Genomic DNA, 26,117 nt, shown 5'->3' with positions numbered 1-26,117 from the left:
GTAGGGTATGTCTACACTGCCACCCTAGTTCGAACTAGGGTGGCTAATGTAAGCATTCGAAGTTGCAAATGAAGCCCGGGATTTAAATATCCTGGGCTTCATTTGCATCTTCCTGGGCGCTGCCATTTTTTAATCCCCGTTAGTGCAGACTCCGTGCCGTGGCTACACGTGGCACGGAGTAGGTAGTTCGAATTAGGATCTTTAATTCAAACTACCATTACTCCTCGTGGAACGAGGTGTACTGGTAGTTCGAATTAGAGAGCCTAATTCGAACTACCTACTCCGTGCCACATGTAGCCACGGGCACGGAGTCCGCACTAATGGGGATTAAAAAATGGCAGCGCCCAGGAAGATGCAAATGAAGCCCGGGATATTTAAATCCCGGGCTTCATTTGCAACTTCAAATGCCTACATTAACCACCCTAGTTCGAACTAGGGTGGCAGTGTCGACATACCCCTAGAGAATAATTGAGTTATAAGTAACCAACATGGATTTGTAAAGACAAATGGTGCCAATTCCAAACCAAACTTATTTCCTTCTTTGACAGAGTTACTGGCCTAGTGGATTGCCAGGGAAAACATCTTGATGTTTAGTAAGGCTTTTGACATAGCCTTACCTGACATTTACATAAGCAAACTATGGAAATGTGATCTATATGAAATTACTATAAAGTAAGTGCAAAATTCATAGTAATTATCAGTAGTTTGCTGTCACACTGGGGAGACATATCTAGTTTGGTCTCTGAGGAGTTTCTCTTAGTATCAGTACAAGTCAATAATTCCATTAATAACTTGGATAATAAAGTGGAAAATATGCTTAAGAATATAAGAAAGGACATACTAGGTCAAACCAATGGTCCATATAGCCCAGCAATCTGTCTTCCAACAGTGGCCAGTGACAGATGCTTAGGAGCGAGCAAAAAAGAACAGGGCAATTTATCGAATTATCTGTCCCCTGTCATGCAGCCCCATCTTTTAGCACTCAGGCTATGTCTACACTGCCTCTTTTTTGTGGAAGAGGCAATGCAAATGAAGTGCTCATTACAACTTCTTGTGCTTCATTTGCATATTCTCTTTTGATGCTTTTTGCGAAAGAGGTTTTTGCGCAAAAACCCAATGTAGACGTGTCCATTTTGCGCAAAAAAACCCTTTTGCACAAAAATCTGTAAACCTCATTTTTTGAGGAATAAGGATTCTTGTGCAAAAGGGTTTTTTTGCACAAACTGGACGCATCTATACTGCTTTTTTTGCACAAAAACCTCTTCCACAAAAAGCATCAGAAGAGAATATGCAAATTAAGTGCGAGAAGTTGCTAATGAGCACTTCGTGTGCATTGTCTCTTCCGCGAAAAAAAGGCAGTGTCGACGTAGTCTCAGAGATTTATCAGCATCAAGAGTATGTGTCATGTCCCTGACCATCTTGGCTAATAGCCACGGATTAACCTATCCTCTATGAATGCATCTAACTCTTTTTTTAACCCAGTTATACTTTTGGCCTTCCCAACATCCTCTGGCAATAAATTCCACAAGCTGATTATGTGTGTTGTGAAGAATTACTTTGTTTTGTTTGTTCTAAACCTTAATTTCATTGGGTAACTGATGGTTCTTGTTTTATATAAAAAGGTAAATAATAGAGATGTCATCGTATAGATGACTACATGATTAACTGATAAGACTAGGCAATCTTGTTGACTACATGCATTTCCTCTCCTCCCCTGCTGCCTCTGTGTCAGCAAGGGGGAGACTGGGAGCTGGTGCCAGTGAGGAGCTGGATTTAAGCAGGCTCTCCATGAGTGCTGGATATGCATACCCTCTCCCCCTCCCGCATGCTGCTGCCTCTTATAGAGAGGCAGCAGCAGCGTGAAGGGTGAGAGGAGCAGACTGGAGCCGATATGTGTGGGGAGCCACCTTTCAAGCAGGCTTTCCTTGTGTGCTAGCTCCACAGACCCACCTGCCTCCCCTTGCTGGACAGGGGCTGCTGCCACCCTGCGCTATTGCCTCTGTATTAGAGGCAGCAGTGCTGGGTGGCAGGCAGCCGGTCTGCATGGGGAATTGGTTTTTAAACTGGCTCCCCTCATTGACTGGCTACGGCTTTCCACCCCGTGTTGCTGCCTCTAATGGAGAGGCAGCAATGCAGAGTGGCAGGGGGCTCCCCAGGAATGAGACTGGGAGCACACTGGCTGCCGGCCCTACTCCCAGGGACTATCAAATAGTCATCCAACTGCTAAGAATTCATGCAGTTACACAACTATTCATTTACATGATATCTAACATCCCTATTAAATAACACTCTCCTAAAAATTTTCTCTACAATAAGGCTTTATAGGTTTCTATAATATCACTCCTCATTCATGACTTCTCCAGGGTGAATGGTACCAGTCTTTGTAATTTCTCCCCACATGGAAGCTGTTCTATATGCCCAATCATTTTATTGCCCATATTTACACTTTTTTCAATTCTATTTTGTCTCTTTTGAGATGGGATGACTAGAGCTGCACAGAGTTTTAAGAAATAGTTGCATATTGGATTTATATTATGGCATTATGGTATTTTCTCTTATTACCTATCCCTTTCTTAATAGTTTCCAACATTCTGTTACCTTTTTGGACTACTGCTCCATATTGAGCAGGTGTTTTCAGAGAATTATCCATAATGACTCCTACATATTTTTTTTTATTCATAACAACTAATTTAGACTCCATTGTTCTGTGTGTATATTTTCCAAAGTGCATTTCTTTGTATATATCAACATTGAATATCATGTTATTTTGTTGCCAATTTATGAGATTCCTTTGTAACTCTTTGTAGTCTGCTTTGAACTAAACTGTTTTGAGTAATTTTGTATCATCTGCAAATTTTGCCACTTCACTGTTTAACATTTTATCCAGTTCATTTGTAACTATGTTGAACAGTACTGGACCAAGTACAAATTCTCAAGAGACACTGCTATTTACCTCCCTCCAGTCTGAAAACTGTTTATTCCTATCCATTGTATACTAACCAGTAACTGTTCTATGAAAGAACTTACGCTCTTATCCCATGACTGCTTATTATGTTTAAGAGCCTTAGGTGAGGGAATTTGTGAAAGGCTTTCTGAAAGTCAAAATACATAATATCCAATGGATCACTCTTCACCCTATGTTTTTTGACCTCACCAAAGAATTCTAATAGATTGGTGAGCATAATGTCCCTATACAAAAGCAGGGAATCTTCCTCAATATATTGTGTTCATCTATGTATCTAATAATTCATTTATTCATGATAGTTTCAATCAATTTGCCTGGTACAGAAATTAGATTTCCCACTCTGTAATTGCCAGGATCATCTTTGGAATCTTTTTAAAAAATGAGCGTCACTTTAAGTTTCCACCAGTCATCTGATACAAATGCTAATTTAAAGTGAGTAGTTCTGCAATGTCACATTTGAATTTCTTAAAAACTCTTGGGTAAACACTATCTGGTGATGACTTATTACTGTTTTATGTATCAATTGATTTCAAAACTTGCTCTGTTGACCTCTTACTCTGGGACAGTTCCTTAGATCTGTCACTCAAAAAGAAAGGTTCAGATTGAGAATCTACTTCACATTTCTGCACTGTAGACCAATGAAAATCATTTATGTTCTCTACAGCAACCTTGTTTTTGGGGGGTTTTGGGGTTTTTTTTGGCACTGGAGGTAATTGTCCCACTCTGGTGGCCACTGATGAGGTCTCAGCTGAGTATTCTGTCCAGTTCTGGGAGCCATGCTTTGAGAAAGATGGAGAGAATTCAAAGAGAGCTCAGAGCAGAGCAAAAAATATGGTAAACTATTTAGAAAACCTGATCTATGATGAGGAAAAGTTTTAAAAAACTGGGCATGTCTAGTCTTGAGAAAAAAAAGGGGAGGAGAGACCTACGATACCTTCAAATATGTTAAGGGCTATTGTAAATTGTTTTTCATGTCAACTGCAACTAGTATGAAGCAATAGACTTAATTTTAGCACAAGAGTTATCACATATATAGTAGGAAAAACTTTCTATTAGTATAGTTAAGTACTAGAATAGGCCTTCCAGGGAGGTTATGGAATTGCCATCATTAGAAGTTTTTAAAACAGGCTGCACTTGTCAGGGATGATCTATCCTATCAGAGATGATCTCGGTATATTTGGTCCTACCTCACTGTAAGGGGCTGAGGTGCCTTCCAGCCCTAGATTTCTATGATTTTATGATTGTGGGACAACGCATTCTAGGTGCACACAGAACTTGGAGGAAGGAGGTCCAACCAAAGTAAGTACCCAGAAATTATCAAAATGTCCCACCTGAACAGAAAAGTAAGTGTAATCATGGGTACAAGAAGTCAACTATCACTAGGCTTCTGATTCGGACAAAGTAGTAAGCATGACAGCTAACTGTAACTAAATACTACCCAGAGGATGAATGGACAAAAATGATGTTAAAAACTAACATGTCTAGTTTATAATCTCAGTTGAAATTGTAGGACCTTAGTGGATATTTTTAGAGTCTTCAGTCTGTTACAGCACATGCAAGACTGAGTCCAGATCTAAATATCGGGCTTCATGCAAGTGCTTCATGCAAGGACCTGCTGCTTCATGTTGTTGCTGCTTTGAGATGGATTTTAGTGTAATGCATTTGTTTTTGCTGTTCTAAACAGAACAAAAAAATCACCACATCTTGATGTAGGTACAATAATATTAACTGTAGCTAAGTATATTGTCACAATATCTTACAAAAGTTTTCTTTACTTTTCCTAAATCCATGAAAATCTTGGAGAATTCCCTCTATTTCTTTTCACTGGCCGTTCCAAACCCCTAATCATTTTTGTCACCCTTTTCTGAACCTTTTCCAATGCCTATACATTTTTTTTGAGATGAGATCACATCTGTATCCAGTATTCAAGATGTGGGTGTACCATGGTTTTATATAGAGGCAATAAGATATTTTCTATCTTATTCTTTATCCCTTTTTTAATGATTCTTAACATTCTATTTGCTTTTTTGACTGCCGTTGCAAATTGGGGCTGTGTCTAGACTGCAGGCTTTTTCAAAAAAAGTAGCCTTTTTTCAAAAAAACTTCACCTGCATCTAGACTACAGCTGCGTTCTTTCAAAATTAAATCAAAAGAACATGGCTTTTCTTTCAATAGCAGTACTCATTTCATGAGGAAGAACGCCTTTTTTCAAAAGTGCTCTTTTGGAAAAAAGGCATTCTTGAATGCAAACAGGGCTTTTTCGAAAGAGAGCATCCAGACTGGCTGGGTGCTCTCTTTCAAAAAAGTGGCTCACTTTTTCAAAAGAAGAGGTTGCAGTCTAGATGCTCTCTTTCGAAAGAGGCTTGTAGTCTAGATGTATCCTTCGTGGATGTTTTCAGAAAACTATCCACAATGACTCTAAGACCTCTCTCTTGAGTAGTTGTAACCAAATTAGTCCTGGTCATATTGTATATATCATTAGGATTATTTTTTCGAATGTGCATTACTTTACATTTATCAACATTGTTTCATTTGCCACTTTGTTGCCCAGTCATGTAGTTTAGTGAGATCTTTTTGAGTCTCTTCACAGTCTGCTTTGGTCTTAACTATCTTGATCAGTTTGGTTTCATCTGCAAATTTTGCTACTTCATTATTTACCCCTTTCTCTAGATCATTTATAAATAAGTTGAACAGGATTGGTCCAGGGACAGACCCTTGGGGGACACCACTAATTACCTCTCTCCACTTGGAAAACTTACCATTTATTTCCTGTCTTTTAACCAGTTATCAATCCATGAAAGAACCTTCTCTTATCCCATGACAATTACTTAAGAGCCTGTTGTGAGAGACCTTAACAAAGGCTTTCTGGAAATCTACATATACTATATCTGCTGGATCCCCCTTGTCCACATATTTGTTGCCCCCCCCCCCCTCAAAAAACTCTAACAGATTAGTAAGGCATGATTTCTCTTTACAGAAACCATGTTGACTTTTCCCCAACAAATTATGTTAATCTATGTGTCTGACAATTTTATTCTTTATTATAGATTCAACTGTACTGACATTAGACTTACTGGTCCATAATTGCCAGGATCACCTTTAGAACCCTTTTAAAATATTGGTTTCATGTTAGTTATCTTCCAGTCATTAGGTACAGAAACTGATGTAAAGGATAGGTTACAAACCACAGTTAATAGTTCCACAATTTCACATTTGAGTTCTTTCAGAACTCTTGAGTGAATGCCATCTGCTCCCAGTGACTTGTTGCTGTCAAGTATATCAGTTTGTTCCAAAACCTCCTCTAATAACACTTCAATCTGGGACAATTGCTCAGATTTGTCACCTGAATGGCTCAGGTTTGGGAATCTACCCAATATCCTCAGCTGGGAAGATTGAAGCAAAGAATTAATTTAGCTTCTCTGCAGTGACTTTATCATCCTTGAGTGCTCCTTTATCATCTCAGTCGCCCAAGGGCCCCATTGGTTGTTTAGTCAGCTTCCTGCTTCTGATGTACTTAAAAACATTTTACTATTACTTGTTGAGTTTTTGTCTAGCTGTTCTTCAAATTCCTTTCTGGCTTTTCTTATTATATTTTTAATACTTAATTTGACAAAGTTTGTGATCCTTTCTATTTTCCTCACTAGGATTTGACTTCCACTTTTTAAAAGATGTCTTTTTATCTGTCACTGCGTCTTTTACTTAGTTGTTATGCCACAGTGGCATTGTTTTGGTTCTCTTACTGTGTTTTTAAATTTGGGGTATACATTTAAGTTGGGCCTCTATTATGGTGTCTTTGAAAAGTTTCCATGCAGCTTGCAGAGATTTTACTTTTGTCACAGTACCTTTTAATTTCTCTTTAACTAACTTCATTTTTGTGTAGTTCCCCTTTTTGAAATGAAAAGCTACAGTGTTGGGCTGCTGAGATGTTCCCACCACAGAGATGTTAAATTTTATTACATTATGGTAACTATTTCCAAGTGGTCCAGTTATATTTACCTCTTAAACCAGATCCTGTGCTCTACTTAGATCTAAATCAGATATATTCTTTCCCCTTGTGGGTTCCAGAACAAGAAGCAGTCATTTAAGGTATCAAGAAATATTATCTCTGCACTCTGTCCTAGAGTGACATGTACACAGTCAGTATGGGGCTAGTTGAAATCACCCACTATTATTGAATTCTTTATTTTGATAGCCTCTCTAATCTCCTTTAGCATTTCATAGTCACTATCACTGTCCTGATCAGGTGGTCGATAATATATCCTTAGTGTTATATTCTTCTTATTAGAGCATGGAATTACTACCCATAGAGATTCTTTGGAACGGTCTAGCTCATTTACGATTTTTATTTCATTTGATTCTACATTTTCTTTCACATATAGTGCCACTCCCCCACCAGCATGACCTGTTCTGTCCTTCCGATATATTTTGTACCCTGGTATGACTGTATCCCATCAATTGTCCTCATTCCACCAAGTTTCCATGATGCCTATTATATCAATAACCTCCTTTAAAACTAGGCATGTTAGTTCATCCATTTTATTATTTAAACTTCTAGCATTTGTGTATAAGCACTTCAATAATTTGTCATTATTCAGCTGTCTGACATTTCCTGATGGTTTAGACATTTTCATTTGTTTCTCATCTGATCTGACCCATACTTCCATCCTCTCCCCCTACTAGAACATACGGAATCTCTATTAATAGATCCTCCCCTAAGAGATTCCTCTGTCTGATCCATGTGCTCCTGTGCACCGATCGGCTTTCCCCCAGCCCTTAGTTTAAAAACTGCTCTACAACCTATTTAATGTTAAATGCCAGCAGTCTAGTTTCATTTTGGTTTAAGCATAGCCTATCCTTCCTGTATAGGCTCCTGCTATCCCAAAAGTTTCCCCAGTTCCTAATAAATCTAAACCACTCCTCTCTACACCATCGTCTCATCCATGCATTGAGACTCTGAAGCTCTGCCTGCCTACCTGGCTCTGCATGTGGAACTAGAAGCATTTCAGAGAATGCTACCATAGAGGTCCTAGATTTCAATTTCTTTCCTAGAAGTCTAAATTTGGCCTCTGGAACCTCTCTCTTACCCTTCCCTATGTCTTTGTTACCTACATGTACCATGACCACTGGCTCCTCCCCAGCACTACACATAAGTCTATCTAGATATCTTGAGAGATCCACCATACAGTTCTCCTGATCATCACAAACCCAGCTATCTATGTTTCTAATGATTGAATCCCCCATTACTAACACCTACCTTTTCCTAATGACTGGAGTTCCCTCCCCCAGAGATGTATCCTGAGTGTGAGAGAATACCAAAACATCCTCTGGAAGGAGGGTTGCAACTATGGGATCATTTCCATCTGCTCCAGTTGAATGTTCTCCTTCCCTGAGCCTTTCATCCTCCTTAACAGCACAGGGACTGTCTGACTGGAAGTGGGACAGATCTACAGTGTTCTGGAAAGCCTCATCTATGTACCTCTCAGCCTCCTTTAGCTCCTCCAATTCAGCCATGCTGGCATCCAAAGCCCGCAGGTGGTCTCTGATGGCCAGGAGTTCCTTGCACCGAATGCATGCATATGCCACCTGTCTATAGGGCAGGTAATCATACATGCTACACTGGGTGCAATAAACAGGACAGTCCCCACTCTTCTGCTGGGCTTCCGCCTGAATTCTCTCCAGGAACTAATTAGATTATTGATAAGGTTTTTATTTAAATCAGTAAGTTTTGGTTTTAGATTAGCTTAAAAGATTTAAAGAATGGCAACTCCCCTTCTAAACTCTCTCACGAAAATCCCTGTTAGCTGCCCCTGTTCACAAAGCTCTCTGGTCGCTTTATAAAACCTTGGTGTTCCTGATAGCCCCGCTCCCTGGCTAAGGCTTGACCAATGAACAGAGGGTTCTAGATTTCAAATCCACAGCACATGGTCTTTCAAACAAACAGCTCAGCACATGAATCTCCAAACAGACAGACAGGCAAACACATGATCTAGATCAGTGGTTCCTAACCTTTTCACTAGTGCAGACCCCCATTCTGCCTACATAGCAACAAATAATACACTTTTGGCTTACCTAGTAAGAACAATATTGTTGTTTCATTGACTTCAAAGACTGGATGTCAGGTTGGATCTATGACAGTCTCAGTCATTGGTCTAACACAAAGCTTACAAAGCCTTTTGGTCTAACACAAAGCCTACTCCGGTATTTGGTCTTTATTTCCACGAGAGCCAAGAAAGCTGCTTTGTACATATGTGTTGTGGCAAAGGGCATCAGAAATCATGTGGCCCTCTTGGACAGCTTTGGATACTTGGTGGCAACATGAAGCCAATACTGTGAGGAACTTTTGTGTAAAGAACAGCTTTAAAGCATAGTCACAAGACATTTCAATTAGTCTCTCTGGCTCTTTTGATGTTAAACTAGCAAGGATGTCAATGTTAACTCATTCAAAGGAATTTCTAATCCAGTCATTTTTGGTCTCTAGAACTGGAAAGTACTCTCTCAGCTTCTGTTTTCAGGATTTGCAGATGCTCCCTTTAATATACATCTAGTATCGCTGAGGACCTATAATAAAAAAGTCAGAAAGATTGCTAAATGAGTTGTAGTTCGACTGATCAATTTGACCAGACCACAATTCAAATTTCTTTATCATTGCTTCAATTTTGTCTTGAACTTGAAAACATGTCACTGCTTTTCCCTGCAGACTCAGGTTGAGATAATTAAGATGGCCCAAACCATCAGCTAAGTAAGCCAATTTAGCCAACCAATTAAAATAATAAAAGCAATGAGCAAGCTCAAACTTTGTGTCCATCAGAAACATTCTCACTTCGTCTCGCAGCTCAAAAATATGCATCAGGACTTTCCCTCTGGAGAGCCAGCAGACCTCTGTGTGCAGTAGCAGTTGATGGTGATCTCTGCCCATCTCATCACATAAATCACATAATCTTTAATTGAGAAGTCAGACTCGATATAGTTAACAGCTTTTACAGATTCATACAATATGCTCTTTAAGTCATCAGGGATTTTCTTAGTGGCTCGGACCTCCCTGTGAATGCTACATTGAATGCTTGTTGCAGATGTAGTGACTGATTTAATATGAATGATAACTCCACAGTGTTGATCAGTCATGGCACGAGCCCGATCTGTGCTAACCCCAACACATTTTTCCAATATTTTTCCAATATTATTCTCAAAAGCAAAACAGTTCAGCATATCAAAACTTGCTTCTGCAGTTGTGTGTGTTGGTAGTGGTTTGCAAAAAAAGTAAGTCCTTGTTTATCTCCCGTGTTCATACCTGACAAAGATAAGAAGTTGTGCAATGTCAGTTGTTTCATCCATTTGTAGTGCATAAAAGTGACTCTGGCGTACTCTATTCATCAACTGTTCCCTCACATTCTTGACCATTTCCTCAATTCTATGCTGACCTGTATTATTCAACAGTGGGATTAGACTTATTTGTTTGCATGCCCTCTCCCCAAGCATAGTATTTACAATTATCTTGGTAGCCAGTAATATTAGCTCCTCACCGATTGTGTGTGGCTTTCTCATCTTAGCTATTGGACTACCTGGTAGGAGGCCTCCATTGCCCTTGTATTGTCACTACCAATTACCATAGTCATCAGAATCTTTTTGCTTTCCTTTAACTCGATAAGCTCATTCTGAAATCAGTCAAGAGGCAATTGTGTTAGCCATGCTTCTATGTTATGTGACAGCGAAGGTAGGCTGGTTTTGGCTTTCATTTGCTAACACCTCATCACACAGGATGCACATTGATTGCCATTCAGTCTTACTGCCATACCAAGTAAATCCAAATTTCAAGTAGTCAGCAGAGTATTTTCTCACTTTTCGTTTACCTGTGTCTGTTTGATTAGATGTTCCACTGGTGGATGTTTCTCTCTGGTAGTCAATATCCTTTCTCTTCAGCAAGCCTAATTTCAGCCACAGATCCATGTTGAATGTATGGCTAATGTTTGTATTCTTCTAACCATCAAGATTGTTTCATCACACAAAGGCACCGCACATAGATTTTCAGATAGCAATTAATAACATTATTGGAAGATATTTGATTTACAAATAATAATTGATTGTAAATTTACAATTTATTTAAACTTATTTTCTATTATCATTTTATGTATCTTTTATTTTTTTTCATGGCCCAAGGTTGGGAACCACTGATGAAGACAGAAAGAGATAACAATATATACACTGTAGACAGGAATTAAAATAAAAAGTTTGAAAGAGAACATGTTAATACAGTTAATATAAAGTGTATTTTTCACAATACAGTGACCATAATATCTTTCTCTAAATGTAGGGAGTCATTTAACAGCTACAGTGCAACCTATTTCTATCAAAGACGAAGCAAACACAAATGTCAAATTGTAAAGAAGGTTTTGCTTTGTTATTGAACAGTACAATTTTGACTGCATAAATTGTAGTGTCCTGTATGTTGCCTTCCATTTTTTACCCGCTAAGAATGACCTTAACTGGTATAGTTTTGACTGACAGATTTATCTTTATAAAGTATAGGGAAAATCTGGTGCTTACAAACCTTATTTTGAGTAATTGATTTTGCTTTAAGCTTATCTTCAGCAGCTAGCCAAGATCCTTATTTTTATTACGTCACAGGGCTTTTTAGGTTATTCATGACACCAAAGGCATGTAATCTGCTTGTCTATAAAGACACCCTATTGTCAGTTTGAAACCCCAGGGAAAAAATCACTCCCAAACCTCACATCCCCCTGAAAGAGATGAATCAATACTTCCAAGGAAGAGACTTAACCAATCTTGCCAACTCCAAAGATTCAATTGTATTTTTTTATATTTCCCTTCTTGTTTTAGGGGTAACTTTTTCAAGATTTTCTCTCACCATAAGTATTAGAAACTTACTCTTAAAAAACCCAAAAATAGCTCATAATTGAACCCAGGAGCTGAAGATTTTAAAATAACACCATATCTTGTGAGAGCTACACTATATTTGTAAGGGTTGGGAACACTGCTTAAATAAACATCCTGCTCACCAGCTATTATAATATCTGTTGTGGGAACTCTCCTGTTCCCTAATTCTGTTTCTGAGCAATACAGACAGTTGAACATATGATGTGATGGTTGTTCCACCAGAGGGGAGAGTTGCTGTGTGGGCTCTTCTAATTCAGGGATTCCATCTGATCAACAGGTCAGGAGGGTTTTTCCCACCCGTGGGTTCCCATGGAGAGATCTTATCAATCCATGCAGAGAAGAATTCCAGAGCTGGTCATTCAAAAAGACCCTGTGTGCTGCCCTTTGAAGATATATTCCTATCTGACAGTTAATCAGACCACCACTTGCTAGGAATTATTCATTTCCTCCACTGATTGCCCTCTCTGAAGAGGGAGGGAGAAGGGACAGCTGTATAAAACTTTAGTTGGGTATTTCTTAGGAACCTCTAAACTGGGGGCGAGCAAAAGGGCCTCCACGGGCTGGATCTCCTCTCCCAGGGGGCAGAGCAGAGAAGGCTTTACACGCTCCTCCGCCCCCCAAATCCTGATTGGCCTGGAGGTGGGGGAGCATGCCAAGCCTCTGCCAGGGCATGGGTGCCTTGTGGGAAGGGGGGACAAAGGGGCTCCCCCCACTTCAGACCAATCAGACTTTCCTGTTTAGGCCACGCCCCTTCCTCTTTAGACCCTGCCCCTTCCAGGGTGGCCCCCGGACAAAAATTATTGCCTACCTCTGCTCTAAACTCTGCCTCTAAATAAGGAGACTTACTAGATGGTTACTGCAGGTTCAGAGCCTTACAGGATGACAGAGTTCACCTGAGTTTTGCAGTTGTGGAGGAAATATTGAGTCCCAAAGAAGGAAAATGTGGTTATATAAAATGCAAATCTGAGCAGGATATGTGTAAATAACATTACAGTAGTGAATGCAGTGTCAAAAAAAGATGTTGACAGGTAAAAATGAAGTATATTTTTAACAAATGAAGGCACACATTCTGTGCTCATGGTTAAAACTGGCTGGAAGTCAAATGAGAGGAGGGAAAAACAGTTGACAGCTGTTTTAGTGGTTCAATCGTTTTTTTCCTCCTAGGCCTTTATTTGTAGCTTCATGTGGCTGTACAATAATTACATTAATGAAAGTCATTGTCTATCATAAAGTGGTGAACTGTAGTTCTTTGTTTTCTTTGCCTTTGTCTTTCAACTTCAATTAATGTTCTGAAAGTCTATTGCTATTATTTATTGTTATTACATCATTAATCCATAAGGTCCTAATCCATTGCCAATGGATGTCAGGAAAAGGATTCCCAATAACTTCAATGGGCTTTGGATCAAGTCTCTGTATAACAGCACTAGTAATGTACACACAGAACCCCACATAATATAGAAGATTAACACAAACAAGCCAAAATATCAGATGACAGTTGAGCTAAAAGAATGTGTGCAGCAAGAATTGGATTGGAGACAAATGCAAGAAAGAGTCATTTAAAAAGTGAGGAAAGAAGAGACGGAGGGCACATGTCAGACAGTAACTAGGAGGCACGCAAAAAGGGCAATTCTGACATTTCACTGACCAAGTCTATGGAGTCCTAAGCATTGATCAGACCACAAATGTTACACATTAGCTCACCTAAATAAATTGGGAGTGTTCAGCTTGATGAAGGCCCCACTCCTAAAGTTCCTCATTGAGGGAAATATCCAGCATGCCAATTGGCTGAGATATGATCTATAAACCAGGAAGCTGTCTGAGTAGGTAAAGGACTCTCTGGCTGGCTGCTACTTTGGACCCCTCCTGCTCACCTGATGTCTGAGCTCTTTGTTCCTGCATGTCTGGTCCTAGTTCCTGTTCTCTGGCCTATCACAGACTTCCATTTACTGTCAGTTCCTACTGTCCTGTCCTACTCCAGGGCCCTACTCTTCCACATTACACCTGACTCTGTCTCTGGGTGTAAACCCTGGCTGGGCACCCTGATGCTTTCTTTGGTTTTACCATTGGCTATAATCACAAGGTCTGTCTTCTGCTCTGACTACTAGGCATGACTGCCCATGTCCCAGTCATTGCAGTAATAGGAAATGAGGAGGAAAAACGCTGAGTGAGAAAAAGAGACTGAACAGAACAATACAGAGAGAAGATTAGGAGTGTAGGGATGAAGAGGGGGAATAAAAGGAAATGAGGTCAGAAATGTAGGTAAGAGTGAGACTGTACAAGAGCTTGAAGTGAGGAATGACATGCTTGAATTTGAGACAAGACAAGAAAAGAAGCAAATTAATCAACTGGGAAGAACTGTATCTTTAGTTATGTAATCCTGTGTCAGTGCTACTCTTTCCTGAGTATAGTACAGATGAAATCCTGGACCAATTGAAGTAAAAGACAAAACTCCCATTGGCTTCATTAGGGTCAGGATTTGACTCTTCTTCTACTTCCTAAATTTATTAGTATAAGCTGGAAAGGAAACATTTTCCCATCCCAGGAAAAATTTTGAGATTTTGAAAAAATATCCTATTCAAAATTGAGACAAGTAAATCTTGAAAGTTTTCAGGAAACAACAACAAAAAAAATTGGTTTTGGGTTAATGTTTTTATTTTGATCTTTAATTAAATATCTTTGATCTTTTATTTGAAATTTTGAAACGAAGTCTTTTTGGACTGGAAAAAATTAATTTTTAATTGAAAAGTATTGAAATGACTCATCTTGTAAATTTTGAAACTATTCAATTTTTAAATGATAAATTCATTTAAATCATTGCTTTCCCACAGACAGTTTTAATTTTGGTCAATCAGTGTTTTCTGATGAAAAGCTCACAACCATCTTTAAGTATCAGAGGGGTAGCCGTATTAGTCTGGATCTGCAAAAGTGACAAGGAGTCCTGTGGTACCTTATAGACTAACAGACTAAGCTTTCGTGGGCAAAGACCCACTTCATCAGTTCCCTAAGGAACTACTTAGCATCATCAAGTGGAACACAGATTGGCCCTTAATATATGAGAGATGAGCTAAGTAGTCTTTTTTTTCCCTCCAGTAATCCCTGTCCTTTTCTCCTCAGGAAATCCTACCATAAAACTTTGCTGAAACCCATAATGAGTTTTTTCTGAGATTTAAAAGTTGACTTGTGGGGAACACCTCTGCATAGTCTGATACTGTCTAGTAGCTGGAGAGTTAAAAACCACACACACACACACACAACCCCCACCAATTCTTATGCTACTTTCTGCCTACTCAAGCCAAAAATACCACAAAAGAATATTTGTCAGTTTGTATGTATTTCCTGTTCAATGCTGCAAAACTTAAGAAGTTCAGAGAGGCAAAAAAGTATTAAAGATTTGAATATTCAAGGGTTCACAGATGAGTTCAACATATGTCATTTTAAGCTTGATAAAATAATTGTGTCTAAGTTATCATTGACTAGTTAGATAATTTACTGAGTTATTCCTACTGTTGCATATTGATATATGTATTTTCCGTAGTCGTTTAACTTTAATAAATATTTAAATTCATCAAATGTTTTTGCAGTGAAACTAAATTTAAGTGTGTAATTATTTACTAAAATGGTTGCCATAGTTCTTTATTTACCTTTTTTCTTGAATCCTTCACATTTAAGCTACTTTTACACACACAATATCTGATCTTGTTCCACAGAGATCAATAGGTGTATGTCTACACAGCAAACTTATTTTGGAATAATGACCGCAATTCCAAAATAACTTTGCGAGTATCTACACAGCCAAACCGCTATTTCAAAATAATTTGAAATTGCGGATGGCTTATTTTGAGTTCTATAAACCTCATTCTACAAGGAATAACACCTATTCTGAAATAGCCCCGTCCACCCGCAGAAGGAGACAAACAAACTGAGAATCACAAAGGCCATGGCACCTGCCAGTTCTCCTCCTTCCCCGTTGTAGTCCCCCTCCCCCGCACTCACCAGGAACAACCCCCTGCAATCACACCCACCCCAGGCAGGGCTTTGGGAGGGGGGGACTGAACAAACCCTCCCAGGGAGAGGGCTTGCACCACCTCTACCCCCTTTTCCCTAGGGAAGCTCATTCTGTCCTTCTAGCCCTCGCCGTCCTGGGACAATAGCCTGAGAATGCCATACCTGCATGAGCAGGGCCCCAATGGTAGATCTCCCCATGCCAAACTGGTTCCCCATGGATTGGTAGCTGTCCAGCGTGGAGAGTTTCTAGAGGGCGATGGCGACACACTTGTGGAGGGGGACGGTGGGCCTCATGCAAGTGTCCCATTGCCTCAGGGCAGCAGCGATCCACTCACAGAACTCAAGGAAGGTGCCCTTCCTTTGGAAATTCTGGAGCCATCGTTGGTCTCCCCAGCGCTCCAGAATGGTGTGGTCCCATCAGTCTGCACTGGTGTCCAGACACCAGATGCAGCAGGGCACAGCGTCTGGACTACAGCAGGTGGCGTCCAGGTTGTATAGCCACTCCCCCACATACCAAGGAGGGTCTTCCAGAAGCCCTGGGGGTTGGGTTCCTGCAGAGCCTGGAAGGAAACCTGCATAAAGTGCTGCATGACTTGTAGCAAAAGCTGCAAGAGCTGAAAACTGCCCAGAGGCAGCTCCGGCTCTATGGTGGAGAGTGCTGTGGTGTCCTGAATCAGGGCAACCAGAACAAGAAGAGAAAATGGTTTGCTGTCCTTCAGAGAGGCAGGCAAGCAAGCAGGGAAACCTGAGAAATGGCTGTCCAAGGGGGTTCCTTTAAGCACAAGCCTCAGATAGTCTCAAGAAGCAGCCACATGAAGTAACTACTGTCCTGATGCCCTGCCTAAACTCTTTCTGGGTGGTCTTAAATGTGATACAGCATCCAATCAATGTGGATGCTCCGTTTCAAAATAGCTACACGCTATTTCGATACACATTCTATGTGTAGACGTGCTATTTTGAAATAACCTATTCTGGAATATCTCTTCGGGAATAGCGTATTTTGAAATAATGGTGCTGTATAGACATAACCTTGGAGTTTTGCCATTGACAGGCATAGAAATAGAGCCTTTTAGTCCTAGGGCAACATTTATAGTATTGAAAGTTATTCTAGATTTACACTGTTGTCAACAGGAGCAGAATTTGGCCACTAAACGCTGCCTTGCATACAATGTGGGGATCCTGGAAGTACAAATGAATAGTTATCTTTTAACTCCTTCTGTGCTTTTTGATGTTGAAGGTTGGTCATTAGATAGGCCACTTTCCCTAGTTTTGAAATAAGGTCTTGCCTTTCACTTGTAAATCTGATACCTTGATAATCTGGCCTTTTTTTCATATACATTTCAACAGAGTCGTTGACACAAAATGCCAAAACACAAAAGGGAGCTAGATACTATATCATTTCTCATTTAGTGGCCTGATTCCATATTTCACATTATTATTATGTGGACCACCAACTCTGCCTGCATGAATTTTTCTACACATTCATGTTTGAAAATTTGCCACATGTTTAAGGATTGGTTTCTTAATTAAACTAGGAGAAGTCAATATTGAACAGTCATTCTCCATCATGTGGAACTGACATAACTAGACAGCATTAAGTTGTATGCATGGCAAAGAGACTATTTATGAGGGGCTAATGGTTATCATTCTGGCAGTGCTCACAAAAAATGCAGACAAATACTTTAATGATAACGACATGTAAGAAATCTCTACAGTTTCATTCAATACACTACATAGTACAAATAAAAATATATTTGCAAACACTCCAAACAGGAAATTTTTGTATTACAAAAAAACAATTCTTAGTCCAGCATTCTGAAATTTAACTTGGCTGAAAGATCTTTACATCATCCTTCCATGTATACATTATAATGTATATTGACAATCCAATTGTAATCAAACTGGAAATTCCTGAGCTTCATAAAGGCAGTGCACATTTTTTCTGACTTCATATTTTATATTTGCAGATAGGTTAGTGTAAAGTTCATGGGTTTCACCTCAGGACATGCTACACTAGGAAATTAGTTGGAAATAACTTATTTTGAAATAATAACTCCCCAAATAATCATTTTGAAATAGTGTGTCTGCCCTACAGGGATTCCTCAAAACTAGTCCGAGGCAGGCTCCATTAATATGGATATACTACCTCAACTTAGAGCCCCAAGAAGCACTAAGGAGTAATTAGTCTGAATTACTCTGGAGAGTAGTTATTTTGAATTAGCAGCACACTACCACTATTTCAAAATTACTTATGGATTATTACTTATGTATTATTATTTCAAAATAACAGGCTTGGTAGTGTGGATGCACTGCTTGTTATTTCAAAATAACTCCCTAGTGTAGACCAGGGCTCAGATCCTCTTTGACACCGATTTACATGCAGATGAATCACTTTATGTAATAAAATTTGATTTTAGATACAATCGCCTCAGATCAGAATAATGGCATTATAATGTGAAAAATGTAATATGTTTCAGGTTCACGAGGGGATTGGGATGGAATCCATACTAACACCAACATACAGCTTATAAACAATCAATCAATTAAACAACACAAACGATAAAGGAAGCAAGGTTTTGAGTTTTGCCCTACTGAGTATCATAGATGTACTCTGGTGAAATCAGGAAAAAACATTTCTGTTGAAAGGCCTCCGCAAAGAAGGCTTTGCATTCATCCTTTCAATCTTACGCCTACCAGCCAATAACTCTCACCTTAAATCTAGCTTAATTTATACTGTCCTCACACTACTTTTCCCTGTCCCTTCGAAGTCCTTCTTTATTTGTGTCTTCAAACAATATTCCTCTATCAATGCAACATAATTGGCATCTAGGAATTTGCTTGGAGTGTTGGCACATTGCTTGATGTCATCATAATACCCAAATAGGCCACTTAGAAATTGGGCTTTGGAGAATCAGCATTCCCAGTCATACCCTAACAATTAAATAATATAACACCTGTGTACGTAAGAAACCACTTCCTTCTCATATTCTGTTGTGATAACTCAGATCATTTCAGCAGCAGTTTGTGTCCCTTTCAGCCACTTGTATTTTATTTTCCTGTGTAAAAGCTTTGTTCCATATTCCAAAAGTAAACCTTATGAAAAGGAAATACTTTAAAAGTATTTGCTGGGGCAGAAAGGTATGATGAGATAGGGGACAAGAGACTAAATGGGTCCAAACAACCTAAGGATATTTTAAAAGTAAGTACAAAATAGCTGAGAATTGGCATTTATATCCTTTCCCCTACTACTTCTCTTATCTCTTTTACCAGGAACTAATTTTCTTAGTGCACAGATATATAGAAGCAACCATCGATTCACTGGATTATGGTGTAGGTGTAAAAGGTTTAATCAGATGCCTGATGAATTCACTTATGGCTGACAAGCCTAATTCAAGGGCAACACAGCTAGTGACAAGTTTCACAGATCTGTGTATTGTCTGAGTTGGTGTCCAAGATTACAGCACATGGCTTCCTTTTCACTTTTCTTCCATCCTCTGGATCAAACCCGCTTTGTGGATGAGCTGCACCCATGCCAGATGTTCCCTCCAGATTGAACAGGCTTCTGTGCACTCCTCCCAGCTGTCTACATTGATGTTGAATTACTTCATATAATTTTTGTACACAAAATGGTACTGCCATAAAGGGTGATGACCACACTTTCTAGAGCTGTCTTAAATCTCCCTATACAAACTATTCTTGGGGATATGGTGTCATCTCATTCTCCTGCCACAAGGGAGCCATCACAACCTCCTCTTCTTAATAGTGGTTTCTAAATATGTCAGTCATGTGCACTCCAGCACTTCTGTGTTTGGTATTTTATCTCCCTACTATATTTCCAGAATAGTATGCAGGCATCTCATGTGGAAGCTGTCCAGTCTCCTGACGTGCCTAGCATATGTAGTCCATGTTTCTGAACCATAGAGCAGGAATGAGAGCAAACAGGTCTCAGATTTGCTTCTGCACTTTAGTTGATAGTTTGCTGTATTTACATACACTTTTCTGTAATAGCGCAATATTCATAGCTGCTTTTCTGACTCCATTAGTTCAGTCTGAAGGCCAAGATTTATGCTGATCATAGAACGAAAGTAGCAAAAGCTGATGATGATGCCAAAATATTTACCCAGGCTATGCATTGATAGGCTAATATAATAGTCAAGCATAGATAGCTCAAAGATATGGATTATCATGATGAATCTAGATATAGAATTAAAATGTACATCTTCTGGCCTGGTGCTCAAAGCTTGATTGTCCACATTCTCTTCATGGTCCGAAATTATAACTAAAATGTGAACCTTATCATTAGTTACTATGAAAAGTAGCTGAAACAAAATACAGGACTATGTAGCACTTTAAAGACTAACAAGATGGTTTATTAGATGATGAGCTTTCGTGGACCAGACCCACTTCCTCAGATCAACTATGAAAAGTAGGTTTTTTTAAAATAAAGAAATGTACCAGGAATCTGAGCAGGCATAATCACTCTTGTCCTTTTTATGCCCACAAGCTGCTCAGAAGCCTTCTCTTGGTCAAACACCAGGTGCAATTTATTTATTGTGTTCTTTCCCACCAGACAAACAGACTTGTGCACATGGTCCCTAGCTTATTTGGCCAAGAAGTAAAGAAGCCATCTTCCTTCCAAGAGATCTCTTCTGACTCTGAAAATTCTCTCTCTTCCTACCTGATCACTTTCTTCTTGTGCCTTTCTACTTAGTGGGCTAATAGGTTAATAAACCAATCCTCCAGCTCACTCTCCGTCTATCAGATAGGCACAACTTTGCCCCTCACATTTACTCTAAGGAAGTTTAACTGGTAATCCAGTGATTAGAGTGTGGGTACAGCTGCTTTTGCCCATCATTGTATCACAAGGAACAAGTGGAATCTAATTGCAATAATCCTTATTGATTGTATATTGATAGACTAATAGAATAGTCAAGTATAGATAGCTCAAAGACATGAATCATCATGATGAACTCTAGATATAGAATTAAAACTTCTGGCCTGGTGCTCAAAGCTTGATTGTCCACAGTCTCTTTATGGTCAGAAATTATATCTAAAGTGTGAACCTTATTATTAGTTGCCTGGAGCACACTTAATTTATACAGTAAACTTCAGATAATCTGGCACCGGATTATTGGATATGCCCGAGTACCGGAAGGGGGTCTATGAGTGGTCTGGGGGGAGGGTGGGTTGGCATGGAATGGTGCAGCATGTGCAGCACTCCAGCTGCTCTGCCCCTGGCTTCCCCAAGTCCGCCGCTGGTCAGTTTCAGCAGCGGTGGACTTGGGGAAGCCGGGGGGCAGAGCAGCTGGAATGCTGCCGGGTTGGTCCCGCAGTGCCACTCAGGTGAGGGGCAGCACTGCGGGAGCAACCCAGCAGCACCTCAGCTGCTCTGCCCCTGGCTTCCCCAAGTCCGCTGCTGTTCAGTTTCAGCAGCGCCGGACTTGGGGAAGCCTGGGCAGAGCAGCTGGGGTGATCTGCCCCACAGCTTCCCCAAGTCTGCCGCTGCTGAAACTGACCAGCTTCGGACTTGGGGAAGCCTGGGGCAAAGCAGCTCCAATTGTCCGGCTGGCCAGAGCACTTCTGGGTTCCAGCTAGTGCCAGACTATCGGGAGTGCCGGACCACTGGATGCCGAACAACTGGAATTTTACTGTAATTCTGTTTTATCCATCTATTTTATATCAGCCCTGCAATTTGGCTGTTGCAAAACAGAATCCTCAACATATTTTTGTTTAGAAACAAATGATTAATTTTCACAAAGGAAAGTTGTGTGTGGAGGCAGGAAAAGGGAATAAGGGAATTTGTGTGCAGCCATCTTGGTCTTGGTCTTAGCAAGAGTCAGGCTAAGTCTGTGGCCTGACAACGCGAGATCTGTAATTAGACGCTGCCTTTGCCTCTCACCTCCATATGGAGATAAGGATAGAATGCTGACTCTGGCAAGGACCTTGAGATAAGAAGCATCTGGGTGGAACTAAAATAACTGTTAGCCATTGGTGTTTGTAATGGGAAGGAGACTAATTGTTATTGTTATTATATCTAATGGACAGTATATAAACTGCTTCATAATTGCTTGTATTCGAAGATCTGCCTTGGGGTGGGAGGGGCTCCTCCCTCCCCGTCCGAACCAGTTTTTCCCTTGCTGCAGCTCGTAATAAAACTGCCTCTGGCTACTTGTTGCTTACAAACTCAGAGTAAGGATAATGTTTTCTTCCACATATGTAAGTAACATTAACCAATATTAAAACTTAATGTAGCTACTTAATTTGAGAGATATTGTTTCTGCTGCCAAAAATGCCATTTTGAACAAAATGGCTGGCTCTAACAACAAACTAGTAAAATCACTTTTAATCAAAATCACTATGGTCATTTTCCTCATGGTCTTGCTTTGTGTATATAGTTACATAATGTTGAACATTAGATTGAATTTGATTTTGTTTTCACAGCTCTGTTTCACCTCAGTGCATGCTTCAATGTTGATGTAAAAAATGCAATGACATTCAATGGCCCTGTGGAGGACATGTTTGGGTACACGGTTCAACAGTATGAAAATGAGGAAGGAAAATGGTAAGTTTGTTTTCCTAGATAGTTTACATTTCGGATATTATGCTATTCAATAATGGCAATAGCACACAATGGAACTGTATTCCTTTCCATCATTGCAGTAACTAAGGTCCAGATTCTGTCTTCTATTATTGCCTAAATAAATCAGCATAATTTTGAGGTAAATAAATATGAAGTTAAATTATGAATGTATATCCTCAGATGAGGGCACCATAAGGGAATAAATCCACTTCAGCTAGTTTAGCACATCGCCAGATTGGTTTTACGAGAAGAGAGTATTCTTGTAAAACACATTCTCTCTTCTATCCACCAGATTAAATGCATCATGATTGAAAGTGATTATTTTTTACTTAGATAAGCTGCTTTGTTTCTTTAAAGGTTTCTGTCAGTGATTATCTTCATTGATTATGCCAATTAGGAGAAAGACTTTTTTGGTTCAAAATACCAAATAATACAAACCCTTTCATTTGAGTTAAAAATGTCGTCTTTGATGATTATATTGCTCTTTGGTGTTTTGCCTTCTCTGCTGATTGCTGCTGTATTCTGAAACAAAAGATTTATTCAGCAAGGTTTGTTGCTGTCTTTGCTTCTTCAAAATGATGCTACGCTAAATATTCTGCTGAGATGGCAATGCTATGAGAGAGCTCAAATCACCCTCTGCCTCACCGCTAAGAGTGGAATACAGAATAAGAGTATCTCTTTCCCATTGCCTGTCTAATTAAGAGGGAGGTAATAGTTCTATCTGCAGCTGCCCAAAAATTGCTCTCACTTCTTTTGCAATTATTCCTGTTTCCACATTTGTTGCTAGCTGTCTGGCTAGAGAATTGAATTGGGGATTGAATTGGCCAATTATTGGAATATTGAAACAACATAGCTGCAGGTTGTTGATGAGTCCATGCAAAATATTACTGTCTCATACAGGCTATTACAGAATCACTAGAAAGTTTTGAAAGCAATGAAATTGTAGATGCCACTTTTCAAATAATATTTCATGATTTTCTGACATGCAGTGTCTGTTAACAGGAATTAAAGTCAATGCCTGGACTATGCTATCCTTCTTTGATCTAGACTGTCTCTTTAGAAACCCCTTGAATCCAACAAGTAGAGATTTTGCCAGATCTACTCACTGGACATGTAGCATACTCTTTTAAAAGCAGAAAATACAAACAACAGACGATGCTCTTCTAGTGGCCGAAAGAAGGCATAAGCCCAAAACAACCCCCCTGGATTCAAACATCCCCAAAGTTCAAATTCAGAGACAGACATAGGTGCTGAAACTAGGAGTGGTAGGTTTCCATCATATACAAGGTTAAAATTAGATGTCTCAAGATCAGAAAAGTGATTGTTGAAAACTATAACATAGTATTTAAGTGTGCAGAAATATGCACCTTTTATATTTTTGGGGAACTCTAGTCAGTGTTACTTTTGAAGATTTCCTGACAACTGTTTACACAGTCGCTTCATCACTGGAGAGTAGAAGCTCTCCTTTACACTGAAGACTTCTATTATGGATCTAAAGATAAATATTTAATTCCCAATATTTATAAGATAAGGTTGAGAAAGGTCACAAAAGGTCATTTTCTACATAGACATTATTTTTATGAATAATGGAAGGGAAGGCCCAGATCCATTACACTGTATCTTTAAATAACCTAAGACGAAGTTCATCCCTTAGATGTCAGTAAATATCTTATTCTGTAGTAAACCATTGTAAATTGCTATTTAAACTAAAATGTAAAAAGAAAAAAGAGAGGAGACACAAAACATTTTTAAAAAGACAAATGCAAATAATTTTTAAAGTCTTTTCTCCCCCAAAATATGTTTTATTTTCATTTGGCATTGTCTTTTCCTTTGCACACTCACAAACACATACATTCACATACCTCTTTCCTTTTCTGTGTCCCTTAAGGAGCAAAAGATAACATGCCTATTTTTCTTCGTCTCTGAATGAAAAATTTGATACCTTTTTTTCCACCTGTCTCTCCACTCTTCACATTTGTGCAGTGTTTGTTACAGAGGGGCTCCCAAATAAATCATATAAAGTTGCATTATACTCAGTGTTGACTTTCATGTCCACTAATGAAACAAAGAAGGAACGTATGCTTTGAGGAGAACATTCATGTGATTATTTTGTTTTCAGGGTACTTATTGGTTCTCCATTAGTTGGTCAACCCAAGAAGAGAACAGGTGATGTCTACAAATGTCCTGTAGGGAAGGGCCAGTCAACTTGCATAAAACTGAACCTGCCAGGTATGAAGGAAAATAGGGGTGGCAGAGGAATACCTTATGTGTGGAGTTCCATAGAGGTAGTATCTTACCATGTTTATGGCCAACTTTTTTATTTAAATTGTTTACAGAAAAAGACAGCTGAATTCATGTAGCCAAATGCTTGTATTCTGGGGTATAAGATGACTCCTGATAATGAAATAGGAAGGCTTTCAGATCAAGGTTGCACATTTGCATATTAATAACAATAGTATTCGGAAGTCTTTTCAGTGTCCTATGTCTACATGAAGTGTGTTAGTGATTTCAATCCATTTGATGGAGAACAATGGCTATGTTAGGGAAACACCAGCACAACTCGCACAGTTTAACTACAGCAATCCCTATGGAGAGACCAAGAGCTAAACTGTCATGGATTACCCTTTTAGGATAAGACCTAAACCCTGTTGAAACCAATAAGAGTCTTTCCAATTACTTCAATGGGCTTTAGATGAAACTATCATTGTGTAGAAGTGGTCTGTTTAGAAAAAGGATGATGCAATTAATATACCATTTAAAGTAAACTGAGATTGCCACAATAACTGTGGCTGGTGTCAGGTGATCCTTGATGTGGACAGTTACTGAATGGCTGAGTTTTACCAGATTTATTATTTTGAACATACCTGTTTAGTTTAAATTTTCCTTAAAACCTCTTGCCCATCAGTGATATATTCAATGTAAAAAAAAATCTATATATTATATAACACCCAGACTTATATACAAGGTCTAACATTTATTTCTTCTAATTGGCAATATTGTGTGAACAGTAATTTCCTGCTTTCATCACACTGTTATTTCTATGTTCTTTTATGGTTCAAGAAAACTATGTGAGACAGTGACCCAGACAAAATTCTGGGATGAAAGCCAGACTCTGCATTTTTACTTGTTCTTTATACTCCTAATCACTGTTTTGGCGGGGGTGGGTGAGGGAGGAGGAAGAGTGCTAAAAAATACTTGATAGAACCAAAACCAAGCTGTGTTTTAAGTTTAAAGTTTGGAAACTTTATACTAGAGGATATATAATTTAATAACTTTTCACATTTTAAAATACTTAACATTTTGATCTATTTCTAGCTGACACTTCAGTTCCTAACATCATGGAAGTAAAAGAGAACATGACTCTTGGAGCAACTTTAGTGACTAACCCAAAAGGAGGATTTCTGGTAAGAAAATAAATACATTCCTAATGTTGATGGAGAATTGTCCATTTCCCAAAAGCTCCATTATCTAACTTTTAACCCTTTCTCTTTCTTACAGGCATGTGGGCCATTGTATGCTTACAAATGTGGGCATTTGCATTACACAACTGGCATCTGTTCTAATGTCAGTTCCACATTTAAAGTTGAAAATGCCATTGCACCATCTGTACGAGGTATGCATACCAAAGTAATGTTCTCATGTGTTTGAAAGCACAGAACACTGAACAAGACAAAT

General features: G+C 39.2%; 1 protein-coding gene across 3 annotated transcripts in view; it reads left to right on the top strand.

Moving 5' to 3' along the window:
• Nucleotides 1-26,117, top strand: part of ITGA1 (integrin subunit alpha 1) — a 133,694-nt gene that overhangs the window by 33,902 nt on the left and 73,675 nt on the right. For all 3 annotated transcript variants that reach the window (XM_089779395.1, XM_006139526.5, XM_075932480.2), the window contains exons 2-5: nucleotides 22,304-22,424; nucleotides 24,562-24,671; nucleotides 25,758-25,846; nucleotides 25,941-26,055. In XM_089779395.1, coding sequence (XP_089635521.1) covers nucleotides 22,351-22,424; nucleotides 24,562-24,671; nucleotides 25,758-25,846; nucleotides 25,941-26,055 — 388 coding nt within the window. In that variant the 5' untranslated portion in view covers nucleotides 22,304-22,350. The remainder of the gene's footprint in view (nucleotides 1-22,303; nucleotides 22,425-24,561; nucleotides 24,672-25,757; nucleotides 25,847-25,940; nucleotides 26,056-26,117) is intronic.

This window comes from Pelodiscus sinensis, chromosome 6 (genome assembly GCF_052426305.1).
Source record: "Pelodiscus sinensis isolate ZL-2025 chromosome 6, ASM5242630v1, whole genome shotgun sequence".
Taxonomy (NCBI): Eukaryota; Metazoa; Chordata; order Testudines; family Trionychidae; genus Pelodiscus; species Pelodiscus sinensis.
The sequence above is the reverse complement of the archived record's forward strand: the minus strand, read 5'-3'. Positions and strand labels throughout refer to the sequence as shown.